The 27604-nt window shown below is 45.3% G+C and overlaps 2 protein-coding genes across 3 annotated transcripts in view; both read left to right on the plus strand.

Annotated features, from left to right (window-relative positions):
• The window catches only part of RABGAP1 (RAB GTPase activating protein 1), a 295120-nt gene that overhangs the window by 163757 nt on the left and 103759 nt on the right, over nt 1–27604 (plus strand). Inside the window, 1 exon segment of the mRNA XM_075324109.1 lies at nt 9770–9920. Within this exon segment, the coding sequence (XP_075180224.1) occupies nt 9770–9920 (151 nt within the window).
• The window catches only part of GPR21 (G protein-coupled receptor 21), a 4630-nt gene continuing 2245 nt past the window's right edge, over nt 25220–27604 (plus strand). Inside the window, exons 1-2 of one of the 2 annotated variants that reach the window (XM_075324107.1) lie at nt 25220–25508; nt 25976–27604. The exon at nt 25976–27604 is cut by the window's right edge and continues 2245 nt beyond it. In XM_075324107.1, the coding sequence (XP_075180222.1) occupies nt 26064–27323 (1260 nt within the window). In that variant the 5' untranslated portion in view covers nt 25220–25508; nt 25976–26063 and the 3' untranslated portion in view covers nt 27324–27604. The remainder of the gene's footprint in view (nt 25509–25975) is intronic. The other variant, XM_075324108.1, reaches the window with a different exon arrangement.

A 27604-nucleotide genomic window follows, 5' to 3' on the forward strand; every position in this document is an offset into this window, starting at 1 on the left:
CCTACCTGGCTCTGCTCCTGACCAGTTTTGACATTTTACCCCCCTCCCTCCTACCCCGGGGGTGGGCGCAATAGGAGTGTGGTAAAATTGACAGAGATGGACAAATGGGGGAAAAGAAAACTCTTATCTCACAGCATGCTTACACAAAGGTATAAGACCGTAAGAGGTAAGGAGGAAAATAAGAGCAGGGAGGAAACAAGACAATGAGAGTATTCCACAACAGCTTCAAGCACAGCGCAATATATAATATAATCACCGGTAGGACTGGGCCACAGCAGCACACAGACCCACACAGCAGTAAGCTATAGTCGGCAAGGGAGGACCGATTCCACCATCTTAAAAAGGCGGGGAGTAACTGGGATAGGTTTCCAACAACACGTGATCATAGAGGTAATCTGCAGGCTAGCAGAGATTAACTCTTGCTGGCCTGAACATTAATGAGCACACAGCTGGTTGATGCCCGATTTTGCCTGTGCATCTCAGAAACACCAGAGAAACCATAATGTGGAGTGTCAAGATCTGTGGTGTGAACAGCGTCTGATGTCTCCATGACACTGACACTTGGCGAGTTTTGAGCAAAACTCCGCCTGACACTGCCTTCAGTCCAGTGTGCCATGTACTAAATAGGATAACTGAAGTGAGCACTAATATATATTCTGAGTGCAAGCCAAAAAATACATAGTACATAAGGATAAGGCTGCACATCAAAGTTAGATAATAGTATAATGCTATAAGCATACCGAAAAACATTGAAGCATACAATGAAAAATGCCACTTGCTAATTTGAAAGTGTGAATAATGAATTGCATACCTGCCATGAATATTAGGAAAAAGGAGATATTTAGCAATCGCATTGATCAATGTAACTGAGCCCCAAAACCTCGTCAAGGTATATCTCTATATTGGGGTCCCTAGCCTAGTATTTTCTGAATGTGAACACAGCTCCGCCCCTTTCGGCCATGTTTTTTCCATCTCCTATGTAAGAAAGTCCTTGGTTACCCCTTGGTTAAAACTTTGATATGCAGCCTTATCCTTATGTACAGTGTGCCATGTAAACTGGGACCATTGATGCCAGTGTGTGGATTCGGCCAATGCTTCCACAAAATCCAGTGGCTATCACCTTCTTGTAACAATATTTCTTCCCTGGCTGGTCATGATATTTTGCAGCACCTGCCTGTCCAATACATGGAATATGTTTTCTAAAGAGAAGCTACTTGGCCCACCATGTTGGGGCTCAGACTAACGATCCACTCGTGTCTAAAATGTGATATTAAATATAATGCAGCCACTGGTATGGTATATATATTTTGGGAGAAGGGAGAAGGAGATTCTGGGAGAGGCCAGTAGTCCGTTCATAAGGGGTCCAGGACCTGTTTGGTGAAAGGTCTGCTGTGGATACGCCGAATATGAGGACTTACTGACCAGTTTTTGGGAGACAAGACACCAGCAATTGGGTGAGATTGTTCCCTATCAGACATAACCAGGTCAACAACTTGGTATTTTTTCCCTGGTTAATGTTGAATGTTTAACCGTTTGTGCAGCATCCCAGTCACATACCTGTGGGTGTTTAGTCACTATGGTGAAATAGCGCCATTATCAAAAAATGTCCATAACCTCGTGCCCGCGCAAAGCGTCACCAGCGGTCACACGTGCACAAAGTGCACGGCACCGCTACAGTGGAACAGCGCATGCGCGGGACCACGGGCACCCAGGGGCGGCGTCCTGAGCTTTGAAATTCAGCGTTCGGGGGCGGCGTAAATCTGCAGGAGGAACAGCAACGGACCCCAGGCAGCCCGCCCCCATGGAAGATTTAAGAAATTTGCATAAGAAAAGGTACCAGTTTACAAAGTGTTTATTTTGGTATAAAAGCGGCCACAAAAACTATAGGAAGCTTCCTAGAATGCAGCCCAGGAGATGCAGAGGGGGGAACTTTTAGCTTTATAGCTAAATTTCTGATGACAGGTTCCCTTTAATTTTATATTTTGATAGACCGGCCTTTTTATGGACGTGCAGTTTCAAATATGTTTTTTTTTTTTTTTAATAATTATTATCTGCGGAATAAGGGTGTTGATTCAAATTTTTAACTTTTTTTTTTCTTTTTTTTTTTTTTTATAAAAATCGATTTTCTCTGACGCCTCATTGGGGGACACAGGACCATGGGTGTTATGCTGCCTATCCATAGGAGGACACTAAGTAGATGCAAAAGCATAGCTCCTCCTCTGCAGTATACACCCCCTGGCCGGGCCAGGCAACCTCAATTTTAGCTTGGTGTCTGTAGGAGGCACTTCCTTTCAAGGTTTGTTATTTTTTGAGGGAAGCGGTTTCCTTTTGGGACAGATCTCCCACTACCATCAACGGGCGGGAACGTGGAGTGTCGCCTCCACGTACCCCCTCCTGCGACGCTGGATCCTGGGCTGGACGACTGGTTCCACAGACACCGATTTTCCAAAGCCCAGGGTAGAGGCCTGTGCCCCTATAGCCCAATTCCTCAGCCCCTTTTTGCAGGCTCTGAGTTGAATATGGCACCAATTCCTCAGCCCCTCTTTGTAGGCTCTGAGTTGAATATGGCACCGGTGTGACCGGACATAGCAAGCTGACTCTATTTTCACTGCCTGGACGGAAGCAGTGTTTTAAGGTGAGATCCCCCCTGACTGGTTTCCCAGACAAAGGGAGAAAAGACGCTGCAGGGAAGGCCCCAGTACATTTACAGTATTTATTATGAGAAAGTCCCTTGCTGAGGGCAAGAAGGAGAGCCCCAAGGATCCTGCACACAGAGTGTTAAATTTTCTCTAGCTTGCTGGCTGGAGGAGGGAGGGAAGTCACTCCTGTTTGCAGAAAGTCCTGCAGATAATTTCTGGGTGGCAGGGGGGAGGGCCCAGGGTTCAGGGACTCACACTGTTTATTTTCTCTGTTTATTTGCTCTAGCAGAAAAGCCGGCTGATAAGGACCAGTGACAAGCTTTGTGCTGACTGGAGGGAGAGGTAGGAAAACTATCAGAAGCTCCCTTCCCGCCGTTTTTTTACTACCCACAGCAGGGGGGGCACACTGACTTCATCTTCGCGCTCTTTTAGCGATAAGCCCCGCCCCCCAGGAAAGCGTGCGAAGATCTCCATAGAGCTTAATCCTTCCTGAGGACAGGGCCATCGGCTGATTCTGGTGAGGTGCTTGCTTCACTTGTAGCTCTGCTGAGCAATTGCTCCCCCTCCTGGCATACTTCTATTAGGAACATGCAGAATTCTAAGGGCACTAAGAGTGCTAAGGCCCACATAGTCTATTATTCAGCCTGCACTGCCTGCCACGCTGAGCTACCACGTAAACACACCTCTTCTCTCTGTGAGTCCTATTCCCCTATAGCCCCCCAAGACCCCCCTGCCGCCACAGTCAGCCCAGAGCCTAGGGCTCACAGCCCACCGGAATGGGCACAGTTTCTGTCCCAATCCATGGAAAAACTGTCACAGAACCTGGTGCTGGCTATGCAATGTCGTCCTCCACACCCTTCTGGGTCCCTGGACGGAACGCAGCCTGAGGATACCCCTATGGAGGATCCTTCTGAGGTAATCCGGGCACATGCTTCACCGGTTGCAGGGATCAGGAAAAGAGCACACGGCCGGGTGTCTCCAGCAGGCTCTCCCTCGGGAGCACACAGGGCAGGCTCTCCCACATGCTCTACGGCTTCTGAAGAGCTGGAGGAGGAAGAATACTGTTTATACCAAGAGGATTCCTTGGTTTCAGCCTCCCCAGATGATCAAACTGCAATAGACTCCCTTATAGCAGCAATCAACCAAACTCTGCATGTGGAGGATCCTCCATCCACTACCACTGACCATGCGGTCTCCTTTAAGAGGGCAAGGAAACCCCAAAAGGTTTTCGCTGATCACCCAGAGTTTCAGGATATCTTCACAAAGCAAATGTTGAAGCCTGATAGGCGCTTTGGTAACCGAAAACTCATGGAGTCCCGGTACCCTTTTGCCTCACCTGCCCCTAAGGGCTGGGCCGATCCGCCCTCGGTCGACCCCCCGGTCTCCCGCCTTACCACAAAGACGCCCCTGTCTTTACCCGATGGTTCCTCCATCAAGGACCCGACAGACAGACAGGTGGAGCACCTCGCCCGCTCTGCTTTTGAGGCTGCGGGTTCCTCCCTCTCGCCCTCCTTTGCCGCTGTGTGGGTCGCAAAGGCGATCTCACCAATGCCGCCTGGCTCAAAAACCGCAAGTCAAGACCTTCCTCCAGGGCGTTTCCCATCTAGTTCCCCCGTACAAACGGCCGCTGGAACCATGGGTCCTCAACCTCGTTCTGGACGGTCTCCAGAGGTCTCCCTTTGAACCCCTCAAGGAATCCTCCCTTGTTCTTCTGTCCTGGAAGGTAACATTCCTGGTGGCAATTACGTCCATCAGACGGGTTTCGGAGCTAGTAGCACTCTCTTGCCGCGAGCCTATTCTGATCTTTCACCAGGACAAGGTGGTTCTGCGCCCCCTTCCGGATTTCCTTCCAAAGGTTCTTACCCCGTTTCATTTGAACGAGGACATTGTTCTGCCTTCCTTTTGTCCACACCCAGTTCATAGGGTGGAAAGGTCTCTGCATTCGTTAGACCTCGTCAGAGCTCTCAGATATTACATATCCAGTACAGCCCCCTTTAGGAAAACTAACTCTTTGTTCGTCATTCCTGAGGGGCCTAAGAAGGGACAGGCAACTTCAAAGGCGACTCTGGTTCGCTGGATTCACTCTGCGATCCAGGAAGTCTACTGCTTGCAACTCAAGCCCATTCCTATTGGGCTGCGGGCTCATTCCACGCAAGCAGTTGGCGCTTCATGGGCCATTCGGCATCAGGCTTCAGTGAAACAGGAGTGTAAGGCTGCGACCTGGTCTAGCCTACATACGTTTTCAAAGCATTACAGAGTCCATACCCAGGTTTCAACTGAGGCAAATCTGGGTAGGAAAATTCTGCAAACGGCAGTAGAGCACCTCTCTCAGTAGGCGCTCCAGGCTGTCTGGGACTGGTTCCTAGTCCTTGGGTTGCGTTGTTTATTGTTTACCCACCCATGGACTGCTTTAGGACGTCCCATCGTCCTGTGTCCCCCAATGAGGCGTCAGAGAAAAACGGATTTTTGTGTACTCACCGTAAAATCATTTTCTCTTAGCCATCATTGGGGGACACAGCACCCACCCTGTTGCCCTGTTGGGCCTTGGTTCTCTCAGTACCTTATTTGGTTATGACTTTTCTTTTCTCATGTTCCTCTGTTGAGAAGTTTTTACTGTTTTTTTTCTCCAACTGCTTGTGTACTAAAACTGAGGTTGCCTGGCCCAGCCAGGGGGTGTATACTGCAGAGGGGGAGCTATGCTTTTGCATCTACTTAGTGTCCCCCTATGGATAGGCAGCATAACACCCATGGTCCTGTGTCCCCCAATGATGGCTAAGAGAAAACGATTTAACGGTGAGTACACAAAAATCAGGTTTTTTTTTTCTTTTTTAATAGTGATAGTTGGGCAAACACTAAAACGTTGAAATGCTTGTTCCTCCATTTGAGCTTTTCAGATGATCGGATGAGTTCATCCAGAGTAACGAGCAGTATGGAAAGTCAATGATTGGGCAGCCAGAATTAGAGCATTTCAGGCGGGAGGGAGGGCATTTTTTATTTTTGGTCACACTACGTGAAAATATTTTTATTCCGCGGGAGAGCCATTCAGAGAATGCGAATGGCTCTCCCTGGGGTGCAGTGAGATGAGCCTGTGCATTGTGGTTATTGCTTCATGGACAAAATATTCCAGCACCCATAATACTCGACCGAGATCCAGGAGTACCCCGAGCATCCCGATGCTCTATAGAGTACGTAATTAATTATTTTAGTTTTATCTTTTTTCCCCTTGGGGGACTTGAACTTAAGATCGTGGACACGGAATGACACTCACAGGAGGATAAAGGTAGCAGCCACGGGGGCCTTCTGGACAATCCATCAGCCTCCCCCTCTCTTATGTCAGATCTTGAGTGACTGGATCAGTATCATTCTCCTATTGTTGAGATTTTAATTTTTCTATTTTAAACACCTGTTGGGGCCTTAGGAAAAAATATTTTTTTTTACTATATATATATATATATATATATATATATATATAGATATAGATATAGAGATATATAGATATAGATATAGATATATATATATAGATATATATATATATATATATATATATATATATATAATATTGTGTGTGTGTATATATAATATATATATATTTGTGTATGTATATAATTATGATTGTATTTATTTAAATAAATCCGCCATACAGCTCCATAGATATAGATCTTTTTATATAGTGCTACTCTCATGATCTTCACCAAGCGGGGGCGTGGCTCACAGGATCCTCTGGGGCGTATTTGACTGCTCTGCATTAGCAGCCTTTGAGGACCGCCCCCTTGGCAAAGATTAAAAAAAATTGCACCTATTAGGACTGTTTCACACATCCGGCTTTTTGGCGGATCTGGCGCACTCCAGTACAGTGTATACAGTACAATGGCAGTGCGGCAACTTCCGGTCACATGCTCCGGTCACATGACAGCATGTGACCGGAGGTTGTCGCGCTGTCACTGTACTGTACTGGAGTGCACTGGATCCGCCAATCCACCGAAAGGCCGGATGTGTGAAACGGCCCTTAAACCGCTCCATATCACTGGAACCGTAGGGTGGATTAAAAATAAATTAAATAAATGTGGTATAATCAGGGGAGCAGCGAGAATAAAATAAGAGCTGAAACTGGCTACTTTCGTCCTGTTGACAGCTTGACTTTTAACACAATGAAACCAAATTTTGGGAAAAAGATAAATGTCTAAGAACACCCTGGGCACGGACCTGATAATGGAGGAAAAACTGCGTCCGGAACTCACAATACAGACTGCAGGATGTGATTATGAATCGGGGGGAGAGGCGGAATAAACTAGTAATACGCTTCCAATAAATGAAATGTAATTCTGTACCATGAATGTTTGCTCAGACATGGGGCTGTGCCCGTTGTTTCCGTCCCTATAATTAGCTTCTAAAATCTATTGTGGACAGGTGTTTCCCCCCAACACACAGTCAAAAGCAGTAACGCGCTTTTTTCAGGCTGCATGTCAAGATAATGGATTTTCTTACTAAAAATTCTGGTTAATTGAGGCCAAATAGGTAAAAGGAGTGGTTTCCATTTTACCGTTCCTCTTTTACTCCTCCTGGAAATGTAGAAATAACACCTGGATGTTGCCAGTTGTGGGTGTGTCCTTACACTGTCCAATCAGTTCTTGCTCTGTAGGAACTCGCGCTCATATCATAGTATCACAATACATAGTTTAAGTTGTTGGCACAGACGGCTTCATAGGAGGTCCATGATTGTAGCCATGGGGGCGGTGCTCCTGCAAACCCTGGGCAGCCATGCTAGCACATCGGTAAACCGGTGGGAGCCCTAAGTTCCAGCTCTTAGTTAAATGACACAGTCAGGCATTGAAAGCGTCACTTAAATGGCTAAACAGCAGCGATCAGAGTGCACTCCAGTCGCTGCTGATAAACACATGCTGGATATCTAACACAGCCGGCATCTGTCAGATACGGTGCAGACTTAGTTCCTGAACTGAATCCATGCACCCACCATGACCATATGATGTAATTTTACATAATGTGGTGACGAAATGGTTAATGTATGGACAAATTTTTAGAATGATTGATAGAGGAGCAATACAATGCAGAGTGCGGTCACTTTACGGGATAAATATGGTTCTGCCAATTATGCATGTAACCGTATCAAATGTGCATATATATGAGTGTGTATACATATATTATATATTATAATATAGGTGCATATACTGTGTGTGTGTGTGTGTGTGTGTGTGTGTATATATATATATATATATATATATATATATATATATATATATATATATATATATATATATATAATATATAATATATATATATATATATATATATATATATATTATATATACCGTGTGTGTATATAATATTTTGACATGTTTTGGGGAAAAATGTGACTTCTTTTCTTTTTTTTTTTTTTTTTTTTTTTTTATCCATCAGGCCTTTTTTTTTGTGCTGATTTTTATGGTCTTTACAAGAGGGCATGGCTCACTGGATCCTCAGGGACGTGTCTTTATGCTGCTCTGTATTGTTACCCTCTGAACCACGTCTTTTTGGAAAACCGTGAAAAGCCCATATCTTTGGAACTGTATGGTGGATTTCAATTAAACACCCTTCCCTCCCGTAAAAAAAAAAAACAAAACAAAATAAAAACCTGAATATTAAGGGGAACAGCAAAAATAGAATAAGACCAAAAAAACAATCACTTTGGCCTGGTATACAGGTCCTTTTTAAACTTTTATATTTTTTGTTTTTTTATTTATTTTTTTTTAAATTCAGGAGGAATGATAGAGGAACGGTACAATGCTGGGTTCAATCACTTTATGGGATAAATATGGTTCAGGCAATTATGCAACTATATCAAATGTGGGATGGGTTTTAAAAAAAAAACAAAAAAAAAAAAACATTTGTGGTTTGGGGAAAAGATGTGTTTTAACTAGAAAAGTTAAAAAAGCTGTTATTTTATTGCCCCTGTTCCCCTGAGGTTTTTTTTTTGTTTTTTTTTAACATCCACTGGGCATTTTACTTTTATGGCCTTTAAAAAGAGAGCATGAATTACAGGATCCTCTGGGTCATTGTCATAGCCGTCTCTCTGCATTTAGAGATTTGTGACAAGATCTGGGCCAGAGTCTCTCTTTGCCATCTGAGACTCCTCATATTAAACAGATTTCTCTTTCTTTTGGTGCTTAAAGGGTTTATGTCAGATTTACTTTCCAGCAGCTTCTGACCCCTGGCCTCAGGTGCTTCCGGTTGGTGACTACTCCCTTCCCTTATATATGGTCACATCTCCCAGTAGGGGGTGCCGGTTATTCTGATTCTTTCTGTGGCTAGGCCTCGAGGTGGAAGGAGCTGCTGCAGCCCTTGTTGTGTGAAGCGGTACCTGGTGTCTGACTGCAGCTGTGAAGTTGGACCTTATCCTTTGTTGTTTCCCCTGTCTGTCGTACCTTCCCTTCATGTTGTTTTAGTGTACAGGGCTGGGACTAGTGTTCCTCACCTGCCTGCTCACTAGCCAGGGTTATTGCAGGGCTTCCTAGAGTTTCAGGTATATTGCTTGGTTATAGGTGCTGAATTTTTAGAGGGGCTTGCTAGGAGTGCAGGGTGCAGCTTCAGGTGAATGCAGGATGTGTCCCATCATACCCCTCCCTAGTGCCAGGACCCACCATTGTTAAAGTTTCCCCCTTGTTTGTTGTGGGGAACCCCTTGTTTGTTGTGTCTCTTGCCTCATGCTGGACCTTCCCCAAGGATCATTGTTAGGCTGATCTGGTTAATCAGCCTGTAAGCCACGCCCCCTTGGAAAACAATGAAAAGGCCCATATCTCTGGAACTGTATTGTGGATTTAAATTATACAAACACTCTCCCACTCCCCCGAAAAACCTGAATATTTATGGGAACATAAATGCTGTACATTGGGAACTTGACAGTGTTCTCCGAAGCAGAACATAACATTGAGTGTCATAGTCCTACCATGGTGGGCATTCAGCCACGGGGCAGCCCATTGACTCCCTGCAATGGCGTCTCCCAGGGCGTGATACCCGGCAGAGCTGGCTCCATGTATATGGTTTCATGATTGCAGGGGGTGGTATAGATCCTCGTCACATAAACTTTATCAACTTATTTCTTTTGTTCTGATATATTTGTACTGTATTCTTTCCAGGCACTTAAATCTGAGTGTGCGTCCGAAGCAGCTCTCTACACTGGTGAGGAGCGGCGTGCCGGAGGCATTAAGGGGAGAAGTGTGGCAGCTACTAGCCGGATGTCACAACAATGACTACCTGGTGGAGAAGTACAGGCTGCTCATCACAAAAGTAAGTCCATGATGCCTGTATATAATCTGGAAATGATTTACTTTCTAAAACTCAATAGTAATATTTATTATTATTATTATTATTATTATTTTTTATTATTATTATTTATTAAGTATGCAAGAAATGCGCAAAAAAGTAAAATTAAGAATTTTTTGTTTATACAAAATATTTTAAATATTAAAGGTGTTTTCCAGCAAAACAAAAAAATAGTTATTTTAAATGTAACGCTAAGGAATTTAGTTAAATTTGCACAGGTGCGCCTTTAAACCGTGGCCACCTCGCTACTGGTCCCAATCAGTGGTGAAGGGTGAGTTATACACACACCTCAACAACTAAACTCTTTGCTAGATCTGCAGCAGAGAAAACTGACTCTCCCAGTAAACTACACACACATCACTGGAATCAGGGTCTCTGTTCCTATCTCATACTGCTGTCAGATTACATAGCAAAAATCCAGGGACAGATTCCCTCTAATAAAAGACGTGGTGTCCGATCACCGAACTGTTTTCACTCTGATGGAAATACCTTAAAGGGGGTATGTAGCCACTCGCTTGCATGAACAGTGCACGCCTATTTTGCAATTATCACTTGCTTCTGATGCTGCGCTACATGGCGCCAGGTGATCCCTTCAGGCTGTGTATGATGTAGTCATGTAGTGACGGAGTACCTGTGAAGTACGTGTTGCACTTCTTCTTTCCTTTAGTCCATTATTTGGTTATTCAGACACTATATGTTTCCCTTCTTTACACCATGTGCCCCTTGTTTATTCATGGTCTTTGTGCATATAAATGAAACTAATATATAAAGCTGAGTGTATGTATGTGTGCATGTCCGCTAAAGGAATCCAAACCGTCGCATTTACAATCATGAAATTTTACACAGACACTCCATATGACTCAGGGAACATCATAGACTATGTTTTGACAGGAAAATGTAACCCCGTGCTTTACAGTTACTCTCCAAAACCCCTGTCTCCATTAAAGTCAATGGAGATAGGAGCTATAGGTTATTAATAGGAGCTGTGAGTGGTTGCTATAGGAACAAAATAAATTGTTAGTATAAGAAGCTTATGTGTGAGGTAATAAGATGTCGATGGGGAGACGGATAGAGAGACAGACATAAGCACAGACAGAGACTGACAGGGAAAGAGACAGAGAGAGACAGACAAAGAGACAGACAGAGGAAGACAGACAGAGGGGGAAGGAGACAGACAGACAGAGGGGGAAGGAGACAGACAGACAGAGGGGGAAGGAGACAGACAGACAGAGGGGGAAGGAGACAGACAGACAGAAGGGGAAGGAGACAGACCTGGTACGAGACAGACAGAGAGATAGACACAAACAGACAGACATGGATAGAGACTGACACACAGACAGACTGGGAGAGAGACAAAGAGACAGTTACTATCCCGGGCAATGCCCGGGTAACTACAGCTAGTAATATAATAAGACCAGTTTTATTTAACATATGTACGTATTTTTCGGACAAAGAGACACATCCACCCCCCCCCCCCCCCCCGCCCCGAAAATTTGGGAGAAAAGTGGGCATATTTACCACGAAAGGGCCTATGGAGGGGAATATTAGTACAGAATTGGAGGACATTACCCCAATAAGTGTCAACAGCAGACACCCCCATAAGTGTCATGACCAAATTTGTTGCTTTACATTTTTTCCCCTATTTTCCACCACAAAAACCTGGGTGCGTCTTATGGTCTGATGCATAAAACGAGAAAAATAGAGCTCTTGCAGTTTCCACTAAGGCTTATTTTTGGCTCTTAACTTTCATGTTTCAGGAAACCACATATGTACCGAATTTTTCACTTTATAAGACGCACTTTTGTTCCCCCAAATTTTGGGGTAAAGTAGGGGGTGCGTCTTATAAACCGAATATACAGATTATATACTGCAGGGTCCGTGGGAGGTGGGGGCTGCTCTGGAGCGGTGCTGGGGGCTGCTGGGGGGGCTGGTTGAGGCTGGTGAAGCTGCGGGAGGGAGCCTTTGATCTCCTGCTCCCGCTCATATAATATGCACAGCCGCTGTCCATCACTGTGGTACTGAAACCGCACCGCGGCAATGGGCTGGGGGAGCTGCGCATATTATATCTGCCTGTGCTCCCTTTGATCGCACATGCACCCCTGTGTTAGATATGGCCCCCATGCTGCTGCCCATAGTAAAATAAACAACTCTTTACTTACCCCCTCCAGCGCCGATCTCCCAGTGTCTCCCCGGTCTCCCTCCTGCTGCTGTGATCATGCACGCAGAGATTTCACTCTGCTGTGCCGATCACATGACCGGGACCGTGAACCAGGAAATGCAGGCAGGAGGCCGGAGCTCAACCCCAAAAAGGGGGACACGAGGGAGCACAGTGCTGGAGAAGGTAAGGAAAGAGTTTATTTTACTAAAAGCAGCAGCATGGGGGCGATAACTAACACAGGGGGCCGTGTGTGCCAGCCACAGGGGGCCGTGTGTGCCAGCCACAGGGGGCCGTGTGTGCCAGCCACAGGGGGCCGTGTGTGCCAGCCACAGGGGGCCGTGTGTGCCAGCCATAGAGGACATGTTGCATCACTGGGGGACGTGTGCCAGCACAAGGGGGCTATATTCAATATAAGGTGGACATATCCAGATTAAGGGGGCTAATTTTAGGATGGGGGGCTATGAGGGACATGTACTCTATATGATTTGTTAGACGGACACTGGGATTATAAGACTGACCCCATTTATTAAAAAAAATTCTCTATTCCTTCACCAAATTTGGAGGTGCGTCTTATAATCCGGTGCGTCTTATAAAGCGAAAAATACGGTACTTAACAATCAAAACAGACTCACAGTTCTATATCAATTCCAATTAAGGAAGAAGAACCAAAGAAAATGGGAACCATCAGACACAATTTAAAAAAAAATGTTTTAAATAATATTTTTTTTCTTTACATTAAAAACAACATTATAAAAAAAAATGACAATACCATCAGTGTGGGAGTAAACAAATAGATCCAGGGTACAAGAATATTTAAGAATTATCACTAATTATGTACACATATATATGCACATGCATGTACAAACTGGCCCGATATCTCAAAGCCCTGTAGCAATGCTAAAACTTCTCAATATTACAATATAAATAAGGGATGCACAGATTTGTATTCTAAAGTGCCAAAGTGCCTATTCCTAAACAACATCTGCCTGTGTATGGCCACCTGTCAACATTACATTTAGCCATAATAAATGGTTAATAAAAGTGCAGTTTCCTAAAGGATACGAAGTATTGCAGGTCTATGTATCATCAACACTCTATTTATTGCATATGAAAAGAACCAAATGCTGTACACTTCCAAATAACCACTGGCCCATGTGTTTAACTCCTGCCTCCGACGCACGTTTCGTCACCTTCATCACACTGACACATACACATTAACAGGAGAATTTTGATTACAACAACATGTGGACATAATAGTCATACCTGACCCTGTCTTTTGTTTTGAAACATCTGAGTGTCTGAAAAGGTTATTGAGAAGGTAGAGGGAGCTGTGATCCCACCAATTCGAGTGATGGTTCTTAGTGTTCCTACCTCTGATGATAGGGAGCCTGCTGAAAACTCATCCCCTGTCCCCTGTGCCCAGTGTGAAAATTGCAAGATTACTAAATTACTATTTTATTTCCCCTTAAAGTGGACCTTTCACCATATTTTTCATGTTGAACTGGATACATGATGTAAGAGGCGTAGTGGGGGCGTGTTCTACTTTCTTTAGTGTGTTGCTTCCTGCTTATGATTGGTCATCATCATACAGGGAGAAGAAGTACACGCCCCCAAGGAACACTGATAACACCCATTTGGATATTTAACAAAAAAAAATTGTGATTGGGTTTGTGATCAGAGTGGTAACATTACTGGTTCTGGAATAATTAGCCCGTAAGTGGTCTACTTGTTTTATCCAGGTGACACGCACAATTGGTCCGGTGATAGTACAAGACTGGCAGATCTTACTCTGCACATGTGATTATGGCTTACTGAGTGTTTCTTTGCAATCCTCTGCGATATTCTGACACAAGCACAGCCAAGTTAATACTTAATTGGTATTTTAAGTATCAGATTTACACCCCTCAACATCTCTAACCACCAGCCGCTATCCAGCCTGTCAGAGGTGTGCATATAATTGTATGCCAATGAAGGTCGGTGCCCACCTGATTACATAGTAGCCCGCAGGTTCCTACATAATTACATATCAGCAGTGGTCTCCATCCATATTATTATCTGTGAGATGCTGCATTATACATTTGCAGATATATTGCTGACTACAATCAGCGGATGTAAGAGCTGTGGAGTGGACGGGCAGGCTGGATGAGCGCTCTGCATTATGAGCAGTGGGAACGATTACCTTATTGTAGATTCCATTACACAGCACCATTCTTGGCCAGGTGTAATCCATTCATCAGGAGCTATAATGCAGACGGAGGCCTCACACGTGTGGTTACAAATAGAAACCTGGAAGCAATTTCTGGTAGATCAGGAAAGGAAGGTATTTTTAAAGAGAACATCTCCTCAATCCATCATTGTAGAATTGAACCAGTTCTCAACTTTGTCAGATATTGATTGAAAAGTGCAGCAAACGAGTCCTGTTGCGAAAGAGACAATGACTGTGGCCTTGTATTAATCCCTCTTAAATTCTTGTGTTAGTCCGCCTCATCCTGCTGTTCCACCGTTGGTCTGCCCCATCCTTCTCACATTCTTGTGTTGGTCCACCCCATCCCTTTCACATTCTTGTGTTGGTCCACCCCATCCCTTTCACATTCTTGTGTTGGTCCACCCCATCCCTTTCACATTCTTGTGTTGGTCCACTCCATCCCTTTCACATTCTTGTGTTGGTCCGCCCCATCCCTCCGTGCCGCCGTTGGTCCGGCCCATCCTGCCATGCCGCCGTTGGGCCGCCCCATCCCTCCGTGCCGCCGTTGGGCCGCCCCATCCCTCCGTGCCGCCGTTGGGCCGCTCCATCCCTCCGTGCCGCCGTTGGGCCGCCCCATCCCTCCGTGCCGCCGTTGGGCCGCCCCATCCCTCCGTGCCGCCGTTGGGCCGCCCCATCCCTCCGTGCCGCCGTTGGGCCGCCCCATCCCTCCGTGCCGCCGTTGGGCCGCCCCATCCCTCCGTGCCGCCGTTGGGCCGCCCCATCCCTCCGTGCCGCCGTTGGGCCGCCCCATCCCTCCGTGCCGCCGTTGGGCCGCCCCATCCCTCCGTGCCGCCGTTGGGCCGCCCCATCCCTCCGTGCCGCCGTTGGGCCGCCCCATCCCTCCGTGCCGCCGTTGGGCCGCCCCATCCCTCCGTGCCGCCGTTGGGCCGCCCCATCCCTCCGTGCCGCCGTTGGGCCGCCCCATCCCTCCGTGCCGCCGTTGGGCCGCCCCATCCCTCCGTGCCGCCGTTGGGCCGCCCCATCCCTCCGTGCCGCCGTTGGGCCGCCCCATCCCTCCGTGCCGCCGTTGGGCCGCCCCATCCCTCCGTGCCGCCGTTGGGCCGCCCCATCCCTCCGTGCCGCCGTTGGGCCGCCCCATCCCTCCGTGCCGCCGTTGGGCCGCCCCATCCCTCTGTGCCAGCTTTGGCCCGCCCTCCATTATTTCTGTCCCCTGCCCCTTTTTCACTTTATTATTTTTAGCCACTTTTCTTTTTTTGTACTCATTTATATGATGGGACTGGCTGCCTGGCTCATTTCAATAGCTATGTCGGCCCCCTATTCCCACCTTATTGAAGACCAGAAGACAAACTTCTGCACACAGTGCGGGAGATGTGCCGTCTTCGGAAACATTCTTCTTTTGTGAAGCTGAGATAGCGGAGCTGCCAGGATCTGACACCTCAATGATGTCTGAATGTAGGGGGGGGGATCTTTACATACTACAAATACTTTAAAGGAAGGTACTCTGTTGTGCCCCTTTCCTATACATAGTTGCTTATTTGAAATCTGACAGACGTTGAAGGGGCTTTATCAATATTTGGATATTTATTGTACTCGAGGGAAATAAAATTTGTGGAATGTAAATTGATTGAATGCAATCGACGCTTCTTCAATCCATCACATTTCTGTTGCATCCGTAGCTGTGTAAGTATTGGGGAGGTGACGGGTCTGCCCTCCAGGGTGGCAGCAGCTCTGATGCCTGCTGGCTGCCGTCCTGCTGTCACAAAGCTTTAGTTATAGGGCACTGAAATATTAATGCATGGATCTTTAAGTGAAAAGCTCTCTTGTCGGGGCTGCACTCGGTTTGTCACTGCATATGCAACAGTCGTCTTCTATCTCTCTTTCTGATACATATAAAGGGGGTCAAGCATTGGAAAACCATTCTATATTTATATGGATTGGAATTAAGATGATGATTATTATGATTATGTATCCATTTGCATAATTATCTGTCAGTACTAGTTTAATGCCAGCTTTTATTTTCGGACATGTTACATACTGACTGTGAGAGGGGTTGATAGCAAATTTGCAGCCCCCTGCACTGCCCTAATGACTGAAAGTGAGCGGCTGCAGGGAGGATATAACTTAATTTTCTCCCTGTAGCCGCTGCTCCAGTACGCTAGCTACCCGGGGTGTAAATACTATTTACCTGAATATTAACCCTATATCTGCAGGCAAATGGTATTTCCGGAAGTAAAATCGATCTGTCATGTATTAGATCAGTAGACGCTTCTATGATCCTGGAGGTTTTAGTCTGGGTTGTGTAAGAAAAGTAGATTTGAAGGATATTTGTCAGTGGGATCAATTCTCCAGAGCTTATTGTTAATGAAAGAAGAAGTTACCAGTGTGAGACATGTTGGTCAGGAAAGTAGCCTTTCAGTCATTACATGTCTCACATTGGGAATGCCATCTTTTGTTTATAATAAGATCTGGAGGCAGATTTTCAGGGGGATCTATGTCCGGCCCAACTCTCCAGAGCTTACTGTAAAAGAAAGCAGACCTTACCACTGTGAGAGATATAGCTCTGGAGAGAGCAGACTGTCAGTCATTACATGTCTCACATTGGGAATGACATATTTTGTATCTTTTTTGTTTAATTTTGATCTCTGGAGGCAGATTTTTAGGGAGATCTATGTCTGGCCCAACTCTCCAGAGATTATTGTAAATGAAAGGAAGAGTTACCAGTGTGAGACATACTGATCAGAAGAGTAGCCTTTCAGTCATTACATGTCTCATATTGGGATTGATGTATTTTGTATCGTTTTTGTTTATAATAATCTCTGGAGACAGATTTTCAGGGAGACCTATGTCCATAGTTCTTAACTGCTCATTGGAATTTTTAGAAAAAACATAGATTTCCCTGGAATAAAACATCGGATCACAGGTATGAAGGTACCATTTTATTCAGCTTTCTATGACCAATATGTCCATATAGACAAGTTAGGAGGGCTGATCCTACTGACGGATTGCCTTTTATAGGCGTATTCTCAAATTTGGAAGTTGTCCCCTGTCCATGGGTTAGGGAATAAGTTCCCGATCACTGGGGTTCCGACTACCAGGACGTCCTCCAATCCCGAGAACCGGGTCTCTCAAGAGCAGTGGCTTAGGCCTAGCTCAATCATGCCTGTCAGGTCCAGTATGCACCAAGAACCACAAGCAGTTCTGGGTGCATATTGCTAATCCCTGCCTAACCATCCCTGTAGTAGTATAGATAAAGGCATCTTTAGAAAAAATATTTCTAAAGATCTTTTGTTATGCTAATAAGTGCAGGAACTAGTCACAAGGACGTGATTTTCCCTCGCTTAGTCCACCCTCTTAGCATGTTAGCACACCCACAGAGGCATACTAGCATGCTATTCAATGCCACTGCCCAGCGTCATCAGTGGTGACGCATGTACCTATGTCCATTGTCGCCACCTCTCAGACACATGATGAGAAGTCCCAAGACTTCCATTCATACGCACAATGAAGCCAGGTGTACGTGTCCCGGCTTCAGGTTTTGGGTCAGTGCTCATGATCAGAAGTCCCAGCACTTCCGGTCATGCGCACTAGACCTCTCTGAAGCCGGGACGCGTACACCCGGCTTCATAGTGTGTGTGACTTTAAGTGCCGGGACTTCTGATCATGCGCACTGAGCCTAAACTCCACGCTTCACCGCAGACTCCAGACCCTCATTATTGTGCTGCCCTCCAGCCCTTTTCGAACAAGCTACCTTCTGTTACTGGCAGATATTTCACATCTTGACTCATTCGTCCAGACCACCTGCTCCTGTCCCTCTGTTTTCTGCATAGCGCAGTCTCTTAGCCTTGCTTCCATGTCTAAAGTATGGCTTGTTGGCTGCAATTCTTCCATGAGAAGGATAACGATAGAGCCATGGTGTCTAATATGGGTGGGAGATGCAGGTATATTGGTGGGGTTAGTGCTCATCTGGGATTGTGCAATTGCACATGCAGCCCTGGTATAGGCTAGATGAATTATGGTCTGTCAGCTGCTACTTCTTTCCTGAGCGATGATGGACAAGCAACCCCGCAGGATAAACTATGAGATGGAAGAAAATGCAGGACAAGGGCACTGCTGCTGATAACCATCCAAATGATAGAAGAGGTAGTCAAGGCTGCTTTATTGGTAAAGCATTCAGGATACACGTTTCGATACCAAATTGGTGTCATCAGTCCACCCTTTAGATTATCATTATTAGCAGCACCCCTGATGAAGACCACTTGTGGCCATACTTCAACTGTAGATGGGTGAAGCTGGGTCCTACTGTTTGCTAGAAAAAAAAAAATTAAATTGCCTCAAAAAACAAGTGCCTTATATCTATTTGTACAGCATCCAGTCTATGAAAAATGTCCCTTACAGGATTGTCTGATGAGGAGTTTTCCCCTGGTCCTATAGTTATCATTGCCAAGACTCTGTCGACGTGGATTGGCCCTTGAAACAGTATTAGAGAAGGGGCAAAAAGGTGTACACGGTTTCCGTGACTGAGTTCTTTTGATCTGTTTCTAGTTACCTGTACATTGGCAAGTTCTATCCTATGTGTCATCTCTTCATCTCTATGTATCCCCTGATGATCCCCCTTTCGTTGCGTTACGATCTCTATATATCCCCTGATGATCCCCCTTTCGTTGCGTTACGATCTCTATATATCCCCTGATGATCCCCCTTTCGTTGCGTTACGAAGGGGGGGGGTGACGCGCCGGGACAGTTGAGGGTGCCTATTTGGTTAAATAGGCCCAGCGACTCCATTCCTAAATAGTCTAAATTATTTCTCTGACTAGGGATACGGTACTGGTTGGAAACCATATTTAACGCAATTTGTATTGTGTGTATGGGGTTTGTCTTGCACTGTCTTCTCACACCTGTTTTGGTGGTGGGCAAATTGCTAGATAGCTATAGGGAAAGGGAGGGTCAGCCACCCGGAACGGGGGATGCCCAAAAAATTATGACATCCTCCGTCGGTAGGAAGGGGAATATAGGATGTTAATGAAGTATCTTTAAGTCTACTCCAATATTATTGATATCTTCATCAATCCCTCACTGAATCTATCCTATACCTACCTAGCACTCACTGGCACGATGTATGTTTTATGTTGTTTGAAAGGACGCCCTATGTGTCTATTTTAATAAGATATTTGATAAAATTGTTTGTATTAATTTAATTAATTTGTTTTTTTTTCTGGTACTTTACCTCTGGTTATATATCAATTGTGGTTTAATTCCTACTGTTTGCTCCCAGTTCTGAGCTGATGGCGCTGCTTCTATCCACGTCCCTCTGATTGCACCCTGTTCTGAGCTGATGGCACTGCTTCTATCCAGGTCCCTCTGATTGCACCCTGATCTGAGCTGATGGCACTGCTTCTATCCAGGTCCCTCTGATTGCACCCTGTTCTGAGCTGATGGCACTGCTTCTATCCAGGTCCCTCTGATTGCACCCTGATCTGAGCTGATGGCACTGCTTGTAGCCAGGTCCCTCTGATTGCACCCTGTTCTGAGCTGATGGCACTGCTTGTAGCCAGGTCCCTCTGATTGCTCCCTGTTCTGAGCTGATGGCACTGCTTCTATCCAGGTCCCTCTGATTGCACCCTGATCTGAGCTGATGGCACTGCTTGTAGCCAGGTCCCTCTGATTGCACCCTGTTCTGAGCTGATGGCACTGCTTCTATCCAGGTCCCTCTGATTGCACCCTGTTCTGAGCTGATGGCACTGCTTCTATCCAGGTCCCTCTGACTGCACCCTGTTCTGAGCTGATGGCACTGCTTCTATCCAGGTCCCTCTGATTGCACCCTGATCTGAGCTGATGGCACTGCTTGTAGCCAGGTCCCTCTGATTGCACCCTGTTCTGAGCTGATGGCACTGCTTCTATCCAGGTCCCTCTGATTGCACCCTGATCTGAGCTGATGGCACTGCTTGTAGCCAGGTCCCTCTGATTGCACCCTTTTCTGAGCTGATGGCACTGCTTGTAGCCAGGTCCCTCTGATTGCACCCTGTTCTGAGCTGACGGCACTGCTTGTAGCCAGGTCCCTCTGATTGCTCCCTGTTCTGAGCTGATGGCACTGCTTCTATCCAGGGCCCTCTGATTGCACCCTGTTCTGAGATGATGGCACTGCTTGTAGCCAGGTCCCTCTTGTTGCTCCCTTTTCTGAGCTGATGGCACTGCTTGTAGCCAGGTCCCTCTGATTGCACCCTGTTCTGAGCTGATGGCTCTGCTTGTAGCCAAGTCCCTCTGATTGCACCCTGTTCTGAGCTGATCGCACTGCTTGTAGCCATGTCCCTCTGATTGCTCCCTGTTCTGAGCTGATGGTACTGCTTGTAGCCAAGTCCCTCTGATTGCACCCTGTTCTGAGCTGATGGCACTGCTTTGTAGCTGGGTTCCTCTGATTGCTCCCTGTTCTGAGCTGATGGTACTGCTTGTAGCCTAGTCCCTCTGGTTGCTCTCTTTTCTGAGCTGATGGCACTGCTTGTAGCCAGGTTCCTCTGGTTGCTCTCTTTTTCTGAGCTGATGGCACTGCTCGTAGCTGGGTCCCTCTGGTTGCTCTCTTTTTCTGAGCTGATGGCACTGCTTGTAGCCAGGTCCCTCTGATTGCTCCCTGTTCTGAGCTGATGGCACTGCTTCTATCCAGGGCCCTCTGATTGCACCCTGTTCTGAGCTGATGGCACTGCTTGTAGCCAGGTCCCTCTTGTTGCTCCCTGTTCTGAGCTGATGGCACTGCTTGTAGCCAGGTCCCTCTGATTGCTCCCTGTTCTGAGCTGATGGCTCTGCTTCTATCCAGGGCCCTCTGATTGCACCCTGTTCTGAGCTGATGGCACTGCTTCTATCCAGGTCCCTCTGATTGCACCCTGTTCTGAGATGATGGCACTGCTTGTAGCCAGGTCCCTCTGATTGCTCCCTGTTCTGAGCTGATGGCACTGCTTGTAGCCAGGTCCCTCTTGTTGCTCCCTGTTCTGAGCTGATGGCTCTGCTTGTAGCCAGGTCCCTCTGATTGCACCCTTTTCTGAGCTGATGGCACTGCTTGTAGCCAGGTCCCACTGATTGCACCCTGTTCTGATAATGGAAATAACTGTGGAAAGAAAGGCGCAAAATAGGGTCTTACCCGGTATGACACGTGGGGGCAAGTGTGGGTTAGTACACTCACCTGAAAGGGTTGTGCAAGTCACAACCCCTATGAACCCCTAACAAGCATTTGGATTCTCTGTGGTGTGGCGCGGATTTTGAAACCTGCTTTCTGCTTTACCTCTTGGAATGCACCCTGTTCTGAGCTGATGGCACTGCTTGTAGCCATGTCCCTCTGATTGCTCCCTGTTCTGAGCTGATGGCACTGCTTGTAGCCATGTCCCTCTGATTGCTCCCTGTTCTGAGCTGATGGCACTGCTTGTAGCTGAGTGCCACCGGTTGCTCCCTGTTCTGAGCTGATGGCACTGCTTGTAGACTAGTCCCTCTGGTTGCTCTCTTTTCTGAGCTGATGGCACTACTTGTAGCCAGGTTCCTCTGGTTGCTCTCTTTTTCTGAGCTGATGGCACTGCTTGTAGCCGGGTCCCTCTAGTTGCTCCCTGTTCTGAGCTGATGGCACTGCTTGTAGCCGGGTCCCTCTGGTTGCTCCCTGTTCTGAACTGATGGCACTGCTTGTAGCCGGGTCCCTCTGGTTGCTCCCTGTTCTGAACTGATGGCACATCTTGTAGCTGGGTCCCTCTGGTTGCTCCCTGTTCTGAGCTGATGGCACTGCTTGTAGCCGGGTCCCTCTGATTGCCATCTGTCCTGAGCTGATGGCACTACTGGACGTTTTCCGATTTTGCAGGGTAGTTAGCATGATGATTTGTCTTTAATCTGCTGCAGTAAGCTTCCTTGGCCGACCACTGTGTCTTCAGTATTGTCCCCTTCTTGGTGCTTCTTCAAGGGAATCTGTCAGTAGGATCAACCCTCCCAAGCCGTCCATATGGGCATGTAGGTCATTGGAAGTTGATTAAAGCGATACATTGATATCTGTGATCTCACGTTTTATTCAGGAGAAATCCACATTTTTTTGTTAATATGTAAATGAGCTGTTAAGATCTATGGGCTGGACGTAGATCTCCCGGAAAAATCTGTTTCCAGAGTCTATTTTAAAAAATATTGATTTGATTTTAGATTTTTCTTTTGGCCACTCACTTTGCTTTTTTTTTTTTTTTTTTTTAAAGGGGTTGATCGTTTGAAACACCTTATAACCTATCTGCAGAATAAGTGATAGTTGCTTTTTGGCCCCATTACAATATGTCGACTCCTCACCACTGCACCATTCATACTCTATGCGGCTGCATAGAATGTAGAATTAAAGGGGTGGTCCGGCACTTAAAATGTGTTTTCTAACTATCCGTACCCCCTAAACACTTTTGTAATTCTTGTTAGAATACTATTCCGTACACTTCTCCATATCTAGCTGATAATTTTTGTTTTTAATTGGTGGTTTCTTTTAACTCATTAGCTTAAGGGCCAGGTTGTCTTAAGAAGGGGCGGCAATATAAGACACTAGTAAGTAACTGCAGCGCCTCCTCCAGGTGATGTCCTGTTCTCGGAGGGGAGATAGACTAGAGAGAGTGAGTGCAGCCCCAGCCTCCTGTCATGTCTGAAACTCTTGTCATACAAAATTTCACAGAAAGTGCAGTAAAAAAGAAACACATTTAGGGTTTAGATAGGGAAAAAGTGTATTTAATTATATAATCAAGGTAACCACAAAAGTAGTTAGGGGGTAAGTTAGTTAGAAAATACGTCTTCGGTGCTTGACCACCCCTTTAACTATATTAACACTTCTATTTTTTATGTATTTTTTTTTAAAGTATTTTTGCTATGCAGCATTTTTTTCAAACAACACTGTAAAGGAAAAGTCAAAACACCTCTATTTGTTCAGTACTGGGTTTGAGAGTTCAGAAATTCCTATACTTACAGGCTTAGCTGCTGTCAATGAGGTTATGAATAGTTTTCTGAGGAATGTAGTACCGCACTAAAAGCACTTGGGCAAATAATCAAGATCCGCTTCTGGCAGCGCCTTTTGCAGTTGCTTACTAATAATGTTCCAGGTTTTCAAGATGGGAGACAAGACTGGAGACACTGCAGTCCATGGTAGCACGTTTAGGAGACACAGGTTGCTCAAAGTTGCATGAACAAAATAGAAGCAGTGGAGCTGCCATTTATCTAAAGTGTCCCAGGAACTGTGTTTCAGTACGACAACACCAAGCCGCATGTTGCTCACACTACTGGGAACAGCCTGTGGTGGCTATACATGCTGCCACGGCCTGCAGCGTTTCCGAACCTGTCTCCCATCCTGCACATCTGGGTCATAGTTGGTCGGTGGTTGCAAAGGAAGCTGCCAGCAGTGCATGTTGATGATTTGCATTTAGTTTCTGTGCATTGTGCTTAATTTCATACTGTATAAATTGAGACGTCTTGGTAATTTTGTTTCTCATTATATACATATATATATATAAGCACACACATGTAATGTACACACAATGTAAAAATTATATATATACTGTATGTATACATATGTATATATTTTATAATTTTTACATTGATATTATGTGTAAAAATATATAATTACACACACAATATCAATGTAAAAAAAACTCTCTCTCTCTCTCTCTATCTATATATATATATCTATATATATATATATATATATATATATATATATATAAAAATATATACATATGTATACTGTATATATACAGCATATGTAATTTTTGCATTGATATTGCGTGTGTAAATATATATCTATCTCATATGTATGTATGTATGTGTGTGTGTGTGTGTGTATGTATATGTATGTATGTATATATAAAAATATGTATATATCAAAATGTGTGTGTATGTATGTTTATGGTTTATAAATAAAAACATATACATATATACGTGTGTGTATATGTGTGTGTGTATGTATATATATATATATATATATATATATATATATATATATATATATATATATGTATATATATATAAATTGTGTGTATACACACACAGAGATAGATAGATAGATATATATATATATATATATATATATATATATATATATATATACACACACACGTATATATGTATATGTTTTTATTTATAAACCATAAACATACACACACACACACACATATACATATTTTTATATATACATATATATATATATATATATATAGATATATACATATATATATATATATAATGTATGTGTGTGTGTGTGTATATATTTTGTGTATATATATGTGTATACATATATATGGGTATATATGCATATTTTTATTTATAAACCACAAACATACATACACACACATATACAGTATATATGTGTATATATACGTGTGTGTTTTTATTTATAAACATACACACACTATATATAATTTATTACACACACATACACGCACACACAATATCAATATAAATAAATGTGTGTAAGTATATACATATATGTAATATATATTTGTGATGCATAGGTGTGTGTATACATCCCTATGTACTATATGTATATAATATATATAGTGATTTACTTTTCTGTATTTTTACGTGCATGTGTATCTGTATATCTATTGTATACAGTATATAATTTATCCCATGGAGTGATGTATTGCTTTCCCGGGATTTTGCTGTGCTTTGGTAACGATGATTTCCGGCGTACACTATATATCTCCAGCCCATGTACTGGGGCTATAGAGCTGGCATTTCTTCTTTGATGGATGTGGTACTCTTTTCCGATCCTGGTTAGTACTGATGGCCCGTTTTAGATCCCCATCGCTGTATGTTGCTGAGTAATAAATATCCCGTGTTTCTAAGCCGAGAACCCTCGGATCTGCCTTCTGCAATGACCTCTTAAGAGTCTATCCTATATTCAGAGCATATTAAGCCTCGTCAGCTCCCTGTGGTCTGCTGAAAAGTGTAAATCTCATATTGTTCTGCATATCTGGGACATACACGCTAAGGACGAGCTACAAACGTGCCTCCCGTGTGCCTGCAGTCCCTGTGTCTGGGTAGCGCAGTCTGGGATCCTGGCTGATCTTGGCAATGTTCGAGAGGGAGGAGGAGAGGAGGGTTTGCAGAGGACCACACTCACAAAGACATTTTCTCCGTTCTGCAGCAAAGTGAGCTGCAGTCCTTCTGTGGGACTTCTCCAGAGCTCAGGACTTGGGTGCATGACCAGGTAAATCATCCTTGGGATGCTCCTTAGCTTTTATTGCTCCAGCTTTAAGAATAGTGGAGTCAGATTATTAATTTGCATGTAGCAGACTAGGACTGTGTGCAGGTGTTAGAAGGGATGGGTAATGGTTTTGGGGGTAGTATTCTTACCGGCAGCTTCTGTGTCCTAGAAGAGGGCTGCAATGATGCCGACGCAGGGCTGCAGATGCAGAGCGTAGGGTTTGTAGATGTCACCAGGGGGATGCAGACTGCATGCTAAAATTAACTGGCCCTCCAATAGTCTTGTATACTAATGCAGTTTGTGCTGCCCGGACGGGGGAGTCTGCACACTATGGGATTTGTCCTCTATCACTGGTCAGTATGTAGTATGCCTATCGTATGTAGAGGATGGGTTAGATAGGCTTAGAAAGTGTAGAAGATGCAGTGATGGGCTGGATACTGTACAAACGATGTCACATTCTCTCCTCTCAGCTGCTCTGATGTCTTGTGTGGAAGAGTAATGATGGAGTGGGATTGCCTCGGATAGAGGACAGAGAACCCACATGACCCCAGCTTCCTGATGACTGCACCTTTTTGTCCCCAGCTTCATTCCCGATCATTTCCTCCTCTTGTGGCAACATGGCAGGGAATTGGCACAGCTCTGTTCTTCACTGAAGTTAGCCCACATTGCCCAGCAGGAGTTATAGCCGGAGGAGACACGGTGGCTTTTCCTGAAGGACGGCGGAGACGCAGGCATGATTCTGATATCTTTGGAGATCTAAAAATGAACTCTTCCTTTGAAGGAACTAACAGCAGCACCACTGGTCCATTTTGCCTTTTGGGTGTGGGATCTCATGAAGCCATTCCCGTTTGCCTCCTGGAAGTGGGGATTATCATCTTTCTGACTGTTCTCATCATCTCCGGCAATGTGATAGTCATCTTCGTCTTCCATTGTGCTCCCCTGCTGAACCATCACACCACCAGTTACTTCATCCAGACCATGGCCTACGCCGACCTGCTGGTTGGAGTCAGCTGCTTGGTGCCATCCTTCACTCTTCTGCATCGCACTGACCTTCTGCCAGAACAGGTCGTATGTAAGATGTTTGGTTACGTGGTGTCCGTCCTGAAGAGCGTCTCTATGACCTCGTTGGCTTGCATCAGCATCGACCGCTACATCGCCATAACCAAACCACTTACTTACAACACGTTGGTCACGGCGTGCCGCCTACGGTTTTGCATCCTCTTGCTCTGGATCTACTCGTGTGCTATTTTCCTACCTTCGTTTTTAGGATGGGGAAAACCAGGCTATCATGGAGATGTATTTCAGACCTGTGCCTATTCATGGCACACCAATCCATATTTCACGTCTTTTATTGTGGTGATGCTATATGCCCCGGCGGCTACGACTGTTTGCTTCACGTACTTCAATATTTTCCGCATTTGCCAACAACACAACAAGGAAATAAATGAAAGGCGCGTGCGCTTCAGCACCAGTGACAGCGAACCTTCCCAAGGACAACCCAGTCCGGAGAAGCGCTACGCCACCGTCCTTTTCCGCATTACCAGTGTCTTCTACATCCTCTGGTTGCCCTACATCATATACTTCCTCCTTGAGAGCTCCAGGATCTATACCAACCAGACTGCCTCCTTCCTCACCACCTGGCTGGCCATCAGCAACAGTTTCTGCAACTGCGTCATCTACAGCATGTCCAACAGCGTCTTCCAGAAAGGTCTGAAGCGGCTGTCTGGGGCCATTTGTGCTTCTTGCTCCAGGCGAGGAGATGGCCATGATGGTACCAGTGCCACCCCAAAGAGACCCACCACTGACTGCAACCCGTAAAGAATCGATGTTAGTACACCTAGCATTAGAAAATGTTGACCTCCAACCGGGGCACTGGAACCGCATCAGTGATGCCCGAATATGTTTAGTGCTTTAGTCCCATTGTGGACCCAACATATAGCTGCAATAAATTGTGGTTTTATGACTTTCCGCCACGGATGGCGTCAGATTGGGATTTTGAGATGTTTCTGGCCATGATCATGGAGATTCTTTGCCTTCTGATTCATCTCCAGTGACTTAGAAGTGGTCTGTCTCTACAACAGCGCCACGTTGGTGGAGCC

The sequence above is a fragment of the Anomaloglossus baeobatrachus genome, chromosome 9, assembly GCF_048569485.1.
Source record: "Anomaloglossus baeobatrachus isolate aAnoBae1 chromosome 9, aAnoBae1.hap1, whole genome shotgun sequence".
Classification (NCBI taxonomy): domain Eukaryota; kingdom Metazoa; phylum Chordata; class Amphibia; order Anura; family Aromobatidae; genus Anomaloglossus; species Anomaloglossus baeobatrachus.